Below are 10,075 nucleotides of genomic sequence, written 5' to 3'. Positions count from 1 at the left end.
GTCAGCACCTGCGCCCGGGCCGCGCAAGCCCAACCCCCAGGGGCTCACACTTCTTCGCTTTGGTTTGGCGAGCCCTGCAGCCGGCGCGCGGGGGGGCCACGGCGCAGTCTGCAGTCCGGGCGGCGCGCGAGATTGGGGCCGGAGCCTCGCACAGGGAGCCGGGTTTGGCTGCAGCCCTGGAACCCTCCTTGGCCTCCGAGGGTAAGTCTCCGTGCACTTCACCAATTGGGTGGCTGAGCTGCAGCCAGTCCTCCCCACCCAGCATCAGCTTCCCTCCTGTAAAATGGGGACAGTTTCACTTACCTGCTGAAGGTTGCTGTGGGGATCAAGAGTTTTATGACGAAGGGAGTCATAGAACTAGGAAGCGCTAACGATCAGTGGTTATATGAACATGTCACATTAACTGCGACAGCGTGAGGATTTGTCAAAGGAGAGGGGCTGTTAGGACTGGTAGGAGACCCGGTGAACGTCTGCAAGCAGCTCCCGGCTTAGTTCCCAAAGGAATGCTTTGGGTCATAAAACAAAGTGGAAGGATGCCTATTTCTAGATAGTGAATTAAATACTTTCCATGAATTTTTTGGCTTAAATCTCACAACTGTATGATGTAGTATTTACTCACACTTTATGAATGGAGAAATTGAAGCACAGAGAAGTTGAGCAATTTTATCAAGGTCATGGGTCAGGATTTGAGGGAGGCGGGTTTGAAGGCAGATTTGCTGGACTCCAGAACCCAGGCAAGTGTGGAGGAGCTGCAGGGCAGGGTCATTGGCTCCCCAGTGAGGTATCTCACTGATGAGACAGTTTCCCTTTCTGATCCTTTAAATCAGAGGGGTGTTAAGACTCAATTTCTCTCAAAAAACAAAAACAACAAAACAAAAGGAAAACCACCAACAGAACAAAAACAAACCTCGCTGTCTCTTTGCAAAAGGAAACAATAGCAGTGACTCCTGGGAGTGAGCCTAAGGCCCCGCCAGGGTGGAAGTGCTCAGGTGGTGCCTTTCCTTGCACAGGTGAGGGAGAAGCAGGTGGCCCCAGAGACTGGAAACCCTTCTAAGTCAGGGCCTGTTTGCCTCTAATACAAGACACTGTTGGCCTTGGGGTGGAGACTCATCTAAAGCAACACCTCCTTCAGAAGAATCACTGAGAAAGCCTTTGCCCCAGACATCTGTTTTGGGAGGAAAGGGGAGACTGGGCCAACTCCTTGGCTGGCTGGAGCATTTTCCTGGCCTCAGCATGGCCAGCATGGCACAGAATGGGCTGCTCTGCTCTGTGCCATTCAGCACTAGCCAGTGGCACTTAGAACCCCCATGCCTCTGGGATACATTGCCTGAGAAATTCATCTTCATTAGTGACTCAAGCTAAAAAAAAAAAAAATTTACTTATTTATTCATGAGAGACAGAGAGAGGCAGAGACACAGGCAGAGGGAGAAGCAGGCTCCCTGTGGGGAGCCTAATATGGGACCTGATCCTGGACCCCAGGATCATGCCTGGAGCCGGAAGGCAGATGCTTAACCACTGAGCCACCTAGGTGTCCCTAAGTAAAATCTTAAAAAAAAAAAAAGAAAGAAAGAACGAAAGAAAAAACAAAACCAAAAATCTACCCCCTCATATACTGCCCCAGCCTCAAACCCAAATGTGGTATTTCATAATTGCCCCCTCTTCCCTGGCTAGTACAAAAAAAAAAAAAGAAAGAAAGAAACAACAACAACAAATTCTGCTCTAATGTTTTCAATAAAAGGGAATCATTGCATGGCAAGAAAGCCTGATACTAAGCAAGGAAAATGCATTTGCATCTCTTTTCCGTGTTATCCATATTTATCATTTCCACAAATACCACCTGAACACAAGGCCCGGACCCTGAAACAAGCAACTGACTTGGAAACTACAGACCTGTTTGTAAAGAACGGTTAGGTAATTTTAAAACTTTAAATAAAAATAACCAGCCTTCAAACTCCCCAACTACATATGTTTTCATCATTTCCAAAGATGTAGAAATCACACTGTCTCTGAATAGTTTCCAAGGTAGTTCAGGCCATGCTACTGGCCTTTCATACAGCCGCCTCTCCTGCCCTGAGACTAGGAACTAAATGCACATCCTAAATAGAAAGTTCCAAATAGCTTCAGTTCAGTGATGGTTTAGGGCCATCTTTCTCCCCCAAACCCCGTACTTTAGGCCTCCTTCCAATTGCCCTCCCTCCAAGTGTCAGGCAAAGTGAATGTACAGGGCCTCTGGCACTGCCCGTATATCCCAGCCCTGCTGCCCCCCCTCCCCACACTCCTGCAAGACGTTCTCTTCTTTGGAGGAAAGAGATGCAGTTTGGAGGATGTGAGCTGGTGAAATACGTGGTGATACATAAAGGATTTTAAAAAGGAAGATGAAGACACGTGGAGGAGCAAGAGGAGGAGGAATCATTCTATTCCACAGGCATCAATTTCACTAGGTCTTTGAAACCTTAGACATTTCCTTTCAATTATTTCTAAGCTTTAAGGTGGAGGCCTGAGTAAAAGTGGCTCTGTTTCGGGACAGATGAAGGTGCTCCGTCCAGCTTGCCTGCAAAATGTGTTGGAGGGCATTCCGACTTGTAGTTTCTGTTGTCTTTGGAAGAGCTGGCTTCTCTAAAGAGGTCCATGGTTCTGGAGTGCTAGGACCTGCACAGCAGCAGATGTCACCAATCCAACAATATCACCGGAAGGGGCCCCAGATATAACAGAAAGCCTCTCCTCTTCTTCCAGAAGGTCTCCCAGTGTCTCTCTAAGGAGTCCCAGTTAGCACAGGGGCCTGAGAACTCAAGTTCTCCCCTTCCATCTGGGGTGTCCTCTGCAGTTCCCAACCCCTTGAAGGGCCAGAGCTGGTTGTCTACACCCAGGGTCCTACGCCTGCTCCCCCCTTCTTTACCAGTGGTTGAAACCGCCTGGCAAGGAGGAGCCCCCATCTCTCACCGGGGCTCCTGCTGTCGCACGGGCGCCACACTGGACGGCTTCGGCGATGCACTCAGGCCCGGCGGCAGACGTCCTTCCCGGGCAGCGGCGGGAACAGCAGGCGGCACAGCACCCCCCGGGGGCAGCGCGGGCGGCAGTGCCAGCAGCTCCTCCCCAGAGCTCACCGCACAGTCCTGCTCTGGTTCCGCGTCCGCGACGCCCCCGGGCGCTGTACCGCAGTTGCGCTTCTTGTCCTCCTCCTTTTTCCATTTCATGCGGCGGTTCTGAAACCAGATCTTGATGTGCCTCTCGGTCAAGTTCAGCATGACGGCCAGCTCCACCCTGCGTGGCCTCGAGATGTATTTGTTGAACAGGAACTCCTTCTCCAGCTCCAGCAGCTGGGCGCGAGTGTAGGCAGTGCGAGTCCGTTTGTTTTCTTCTGGCTCTGCAACGTAGGCGCCGCCTGCGAGTGACAGGGCATGTGAGTGTGGTCCCTGGCCCCCAGGCTCCTCCTGCCCCACCCCTGAAGGCCAGCACTTCAGCCCCAGGCCTGAGAGACCTGGTCCTGCCTGGCACTCCTGCCACTCAGTCCCAGCCTCCTACCCCAGAGCTCAGTCTGGGCTCATGCAGCCCTTTTCCAGCAAATGTCACCTTTTATTTTTTTTGGGGGGGGGTGTGTGTCAAAGCTGTGCCTGCTCTCAGGCTCACACTCTCTGTGAGCATGTGGGGGCAGGTGGGCTCTATCAAGCACTGATCCTTCAGTGGGTTCACTAGGCCAATGTTTGGGTTGAAGGTGATTAAAATGCACACACAATACATACTTAAGCTTACTCCATTCTACAAAGGCAATAAGTGCTTTTAATATAAGACTTCTAAAAAACCACAGCTTTCTGACGATGACCCACAGTAAGAACACATTTCATATCACTACCCAGTTCACACACCAACATAGAATTGGCACAAAAATTTTTCAAGACATAAAACCAACCTTTATCACATATGATACTATTTTTTCCTATTGTTTACTATTTCATTTTTTTTAAAAGGCCTCAGGCCAGTTAATTGATTTCACAATCAACTTGGTGAAATGTTGAAAAACCTTGGTGAAAAACCTTGAGCCAAAAACACCCCTGAGCTTATGACATATAGTGTTATATCCAACCATGTGTTATCTCTCTATACAGTTATATTGTAATCATCCCCAACTCACGAGCTGAGCTGGTAAGTTCTCTACAATTGTTTTAATCTCTACCGGATCCCTGTTCTGGAGGAGAAGGGAAACTATATGGGGCACCAAGGAAGTCCCCATCAGCCCTGGCCTCTGAGTCCTGGGCTCCAAATGCAGGCAAAGGTGAGCGAGGAGCCTCCAGGGGTCGGATTCCCACTGGGAATGGAGAGCCCTATGCAGGATGTGCGAGTGGTGGAGTCAAAGGCTCAGGCATTCCAGCTCCAAGCCCGGGTCGCAAGGAAGCGGCCGCTGGCCCAGTCAATTACCTCTGCACACCTGCTGTTTGCCACTGTGCTCCGGGGCTCTTTAGCTTTTCCTTTTTCTGTGAGATACCGACTGCACCTGAGCGGTAGTCTCTGGCCCACTTAAGTTCCACCAACACTCTAGGACGACCCCTAAATCTGCTTGTCTTAGGACGGAGTCTGGGGTATTTCTCCTGTGACTGTTAGGAAGCTTTAGGGAATTGAAAAGCTAGTATGGGGTGTGTTTGGGAGGAGGGTTCCCCTCAGGCCAAAAGGAGGCACCCAGAACCCAAGGCAGAGGCTTGGATCAGTCAGGAGAGGAGTACTGCTCCTTGGGGAGCGTCTCCAGAGTCTTACACTTCCAAGCTTTCCTTGGCATGGGAGAGAAGCAAGCAAGCCTTAAGGGGAAGTTTAAAAAGCCCCCGCCCGCCACATTCTTAAATTCAAATCACAGTCTCTCAGGGCTCTGGCCCTGTTCCCCCACGGCTTCACGGAGGTGCTGTCAGCCACCCGGCAGGATCCACTACCCCAGGACACCAATGCTCAGGACAAGTTGGCAGAGAGGATGGAGGCTGCTGGTGGTGTTATTGAGAAGATGTCAATAGTCCCCAGGTCTGTGCCCTTTCCTAAGGCGCAGGGTGAGGCGGTTTAGGGATAAGCCCTCCAGTGAGGCTAATGCAGTTCATTTCCTAGGTTGACATTTTCGAAAGTTCCTACAGCATTGTTGTTAGTATTCATGTCTATAGTACAAAGGAAAGACCGTTGGTCACTTTACTCTCCCTTGGGGGTTTGAAACCCACTAGGAGTGGGCAGGTGAGTTCACAGACCCTTGAAGCTCTGCTCTTTCAAGAGTTTTCCGGGAGGACCTCCAGGCCGCAGGAGTACCTTACAGAAAAGTAGGCTGGCCCTTGGCTGAGCTTGTAGCGGGTCAGAGGGCTCTGGCAAAGGCTTCTCCGTGGGACTCTCCAACCTGAGGGGGTTACGGTTTCGAGGTTCCCCCATTCCAGGGCAAGGTCGCCAATTTTCCATCGGGTTTTACTGTCTGGCTCCTTAGGTCTGCCCTAGCCCGAGCTCCCGAGCTCCACGAGTGTAGGAGTCATACCCTGGTGGAGATGTTACCTGGCTTCAGAACGTTTCATTTAGGGCCTCTTTGGGAGGTCCGGGAAGGCCGGGAACGCGCGTCCCCAATCCCCACCCTGGGTGGAGGGACGTGGTCCTCCCGCCTCCCAAGAATCCCGCATTTCCCAAGGCTCCCAGCCCCTGGCGGCGGCCGCGGGCGGCGTCAGTGCGCAGAGGCTCCCGGCCGCGTCTGGCGCCCCCTCGCCCCGGGCTGCGCCGTAGGTGGGGAAGACAGCCGCGGAGCTTGGCCCTGTCCTGCCTCCGGCCCCGCCTGGTCCTCACGCTCGGCCTTCAAGGGAAAGGGAACTAGGAAGAGGCGAGCCCCGGGGCCCCTGGGCGAGCCCGGACCCCCCAAAGCTCGCTGGGCTGCGCCGGGGTCTGTGACAGGCGCCGGGGGCGCACGGGGCGCCACGGACTCTCGGGGGTCGGGGCCGCCGGCCTGCGCCTCTTTCCCCTTACCCCCGATTCCTGGAAGGAAAGGAAAAGTCAGCTACGCGCCATGCAGGTGTGACCACAGGTGACTGCGGCACGGAAGCGATAACATTGTGTAGCGGCCAGGAGCGGCGGCCGCTCGCCGGGGAGGGGGCCCGGAGGCTGCTCCGCGTCTCCGCCTTCGGGCTCCCGGGACGGCCTTCGGGGACACGCCGGCGCCCAGGGCCGCGGGGGCCCGGTGCTCACGCCTCCCAGAAAGGGCCGTGCGGGGGGTGGGGCATCTCCGTCCTCAAACTTACTTGCTGGGAAGCAGCGGGAGGAGACCCCTTCGAACGTTTCTGTTTGTTCAGAAGTGAACTAGCATCGCAGACGCCTCTCGAAGCTGCCTGTGTCCCAGGCTGAGCAGCCAGGCCTCGGTCCTGCCGTGAGTACCCCTCGCACCCCGCACCCCAACTCCGGCCCACCGAGCACCTTTGCAGACTTAGGTGCAGTCTGTCTTCCCTGCTTTTCCGCGAGCCCCGAGTGCCCCCCGCCCCGAGCCTGCCTGTACTCCTCTAAGGAAGCCTCCCGGATGGGCTCAGGGCCGGGGGCCCGGGACTCCAGAGGCAGCTTCGTCCCGGGGCGGGAGCCTCCCACAGCCCTGCTCGGCTTCCCTGAGGCTCACTCGGTGCAGTCCTGCCGGGCGGACCCCCGAGTGGAGGGGTGCGGAGGGTCCGAAGCCTGGAGCTCGGCCAGGCCTTAGCTCTCTGGGGGTGCGCGGGCTGCTGGAGTTCGGTGTACGGGGAAGGAAGGGTTTAAGCTCCCAGAAGGAGAGCTGAGTGGAAAAGACGCCCCAAAAGGGACCGTAAAGGTGGTTCTGTGTAGGATGGCCTAAGTTGGCTTCCTGTGCAGTTTAGTCCGACCTTGGGTTGTCCCTGGCGATGGGAACGCCAGCCGGCAGAGGGTCCTGGGGAGCATTTGGAGGTGGGGGCAGCCGGGGCCAGAGGCGGCGAGGACGAGGGGGGCGGGGAGCCAGGCTTACCTGCCCACTGGCCTTTCCAGGCGTGAGCCTTGGTAGACTTCATCCACGGGAAAGGCAGCTGGACGCGGCTGGGCTCCTCCAGGGCTGCTGGCTCGGCTCCCTCCGGGAAGGGCCCGGCCGGCGGGTGGGGGAGCGCGAGCTGAGCTGGGAGGTGGTGGTGGAGGTGCGCCACCGCGGCGTCGTCGGCGAGGGGAGGCACCTCGTACGGGGAGATGTCCGGGGGGCTGCCCTGCTCCAGAGCTCCCAGCGTCCCCGGGAACGGGGGCGGCGGCGGCGGGGGCTGGCGGCCCATGTACAGGCACGCAGGGGGACTGGCGCTGAACTCGGGAGCCGGGCCCCGCTGGAAGGCGCACGGGTCCTTGTAGAGCTGCGTCGCTGCGTAGTACTGCTCCTCGCTGTTCATGGCTGCGGCCGGGGCTTGGAGGCCAGGACTAGGGAGCTGGAGCCGGGGAGCTGGAGCTGTGCAGCGCTCCCACTCCCGGCGCCACCCTTGCTCGCTTTGACAGCTCCGCTCTGCTGGCGGAGGGAACCCGCCACCGGCCGGGACTGGCCGGCCGGCCTCCGCGCCATAGGCTCGGCGGTGCCCCACGTGGCTCAGCCTGGGGCCATTATTGGCCTGGCCGCCTGCCTTAAGAAGCAAGGCCTAGGTACCGAAGAGCACCTGCATTTCTTTCAGTTTTCTCTCTGCTTAGTTTACCGCACGCACCTGTATGCGCAGCTGGCAGTGCTGTGTGAAGTGGAGCACTCATGGAAATATTAAATTTACATTCAATTTTAGAAATAGATTTTCGTCACACTTTGTGTGATCTCTTTTCCTTGTTTGTTTGACAAACAACAATGTATATAATACATTAGTTTACTAATATACATAAACGTTATTAATATAATTTATAATTTATGAACATGCTTATGCCAAGGTTGTGTATTTAAACTTTGTTTTTTTTTTTTTTTACCTGTTAGGGAATACAGTCAAAAAAATTTACAGATTTTATAGGTTAGAAGCAGTTGGTCCTATTTTATTCATGAAATTTGTACATAACCACAATGATGTCAGTGAGCTAACACATAAAGATCCAGCATTTGTTGTATGTTTTTTTAAATCTGTGGCTGTGCTCTGGGGACTTCTGTAGGGTAAACTGCAACTTCAGAAAAAAAAAAAAAGAATCGTTCACACTAGCTTTTTATTATTTTAAATCGAAGGGCATTATTAATTTTGATTTTGGGGAAATTGGGGTTCATTTGACAAACTCAGTGCAGTTTCCAAATGTGGCGGGGGTGGGGAGAGAAGTAGCGTCACCTCTTGTGGCTGGGAGAAGGGGACAGGGTTGGCATGAGGTTTCCAGATCTGTAATGGCTTTCCACGGATCCTGACACCCAGCCGGAGTCGGTCAGCTGGAGGACGCATACTCTTGCGTTGGATTGAAATAAGGCAGGTCCTAGAGTGGAGAGAAATGTTTAGAAAAGAATGTAAAGCGCTGCGTTTTTATAACGTCAGTCTGTGGCTTCCACTGTTTCGGTAACTTTGGGTATCTGGGGTCTTCCTTAAATAGAGGATTTTTCCAACCGGGTGATGCGGAAGGACTGTCCCCGGGTCGCGGTGGCACTCAAGCCCTGGCCTGGGCATGACCAACGCAGCCGACCCGTTTGCCCGGGGCCTTCTGGGTGGCCTTGGACCAGGTCCTGCCAAAAGGACCACATTCCTCCAACCAACATGGAGGGTTTTAGAAAAACTGGACACATTTGCCGAAAAGCCTTGGCTAGAGGAAACGTGAACCACAAGGAATCACTAAGGGGAAATCATTGCAATCTGATTTTCCTAGACCACAAAGTACATCCAGTCCTCCACGAGGAAGATTTAAATATATTTTTCTCCTTGTGGGAAAATCTGGATTTTACATGCATACGGTTTGAGTGCGCTACTGTTTTTCCTTAAAAAGCAAAAGCCAGTTGGGAATTTGGACTTCTCTGCAGATTTCTTGCCTTGTGCGTTGCGGGCGCCGGCTCAGCACTTGCGTTTAGAAGAGTGCTGGGCACCCAGTGGTCCGCGCGTGGGTGGGGACACGCGCAGCTCCCCGCCCTCCCCGTGCGGGTGCTCCCGGCTGGGGGAAGCCGGTTAGGTGGAGGGAGTTCTGGCGATTTCTTCAGGGAAAGGGGCCACCTGCGGTCCCAGGGGCCGGGGAGGCAAAGGCGGTGGGACCCGCGCACCTAATCTCTGCGCGTCCGCGTCAATGGCTCCATTGTTGGCGGCCGCCGCGGAGGACCAGCCGCTATCACCCGGCCGCGAGTGACCGCATCGATCAGCCGGCAGGGCCGGAGGGGGTTGCCCGGCCGCGGCGTGTTGACCCTCGGAGATAATCTGCTAGGTCGCCGGGGGTTGACTTGGCGACGCGGTTATGAGCGGGCGGCGAGCTCCGCTTGGGACAAAGATCGGCCGCCTTCCTCCCCCCAGTTCTTCCCTGCTCGCCCTCCCCCCCTCGGCAACTCCGGCTCAGTCCGCAGACGCCCCCCCTTCGCCTCCTCCCCCGCTCCCCGCCTCGCCCGCCACCCCCGACCCAGAGTGTTTATTTTGCACTTCTCGTCTAATTGCACATTTCTGTAAATTGGTCTCCATTTCGATGCTTCATTTGCTCGCATTTAATATTTTTGCTCGGCCCTGCAGAAAGAAAAGAGGCGCTCAGCAGAAAGCAAATCCGCCCATCGCGCTGCTGGCAAATAACCGGGAACCTGGGGCTGAACAAAAAAAGTGGGGGAGGGCGCGAGGGTGCTGAAGGTGCTCACGGAGGCGCGTCCGCACTTTCACAATTAGCATTTTCGGCTGCTCCTCGCCTGAACAAGTGACCCAGGAAACAGAAGTCAAACAGCCACTTACGATGGTGGGACAGAGTTAACAGGGTTTTTGTACACCCTAGAGAAAGCGCACCCCGCGCAGCCTTCCACCAAGCCGGAGCGCGCGTCCTCTTTCCCCTGTGGATATAGCTCCTGGTATCATAAAAGCGCCAAGTCCATTACAGGTGAAATGCGTTTCCGCTCTGAGGCCCCGCTGACGCCTGCGCCCCTCTCGCCTCCCGCAGGCCCCGGAGCGATACCGAGCCATTAGGCGAGCGCCTTCCCGAG

General features: G+C 55.1%; 1 protein-coding gene across 1 annotated transcript; it reads right to left on the bottom strand.

Annotated features, from left to right (window-relative positions):
* Positions 1–1,517: 1,517 nt before the first annotated feature.
* On the bottom strand, positions 1,518–7,495 carry PDX1 (pancreatic and duodenal homeobox 1). Its single transcript, XM_041764974.1, has 2 exons — positions 6,962–7,495; positions 1,518–3,382 (listed from the first exon to the last, which is right to left on the bottom strand). Exons 1-2 carry the CDS (start codon positions 7,362–7,364, stop codon positions 2,937–2,939), a joined length of 849 nt encoding a protein of 282 aa, XP_041620908.1. The 5' UTR covers positions 7,365–7,495; the 3' UTR covers positions 1,518–2,936.
* Between the last annotated feature and the right edge of the window lie 2,580 nt (positions 7,496–10,075).

Source organism: Vulpes lagopus, chromosome 8 (assembly GCF_018345385.1).
Source record: "Vulpes lagopus strain Blue_001 chromosome 8, ASM1834538v1, whole genome shotgun sequence".
In the NCBI taxonomy this organism is placed as follows: domain Eukaryota; kingdom Metazoa; phylum Chordata; class Mammalia; order Carnivora; family Canidae; genus Vulpes; species Vulpes lagopus.
This window is presented reverse-complemented; position numbering and strand designations above follow the sequence as displayed.

Excerpts from the sequence above, each read along its gene's own strand:
- PDX1 (XM_041764974.1), bottom strand. The coding sequence starts at position 7,364 with ATGAACAGCGAGGAGCAGTACTACGCAGCGACGCAGCTCTACAAGGAC. Across the intron at positions 3,383-6,961 it reads CTGGAAAGGCCAGTGGGCAG|GCGGCGCCTACGTTGCAGAG; the intron begins GTAAGCCTGGCT and ends TGTCACTCGCAG.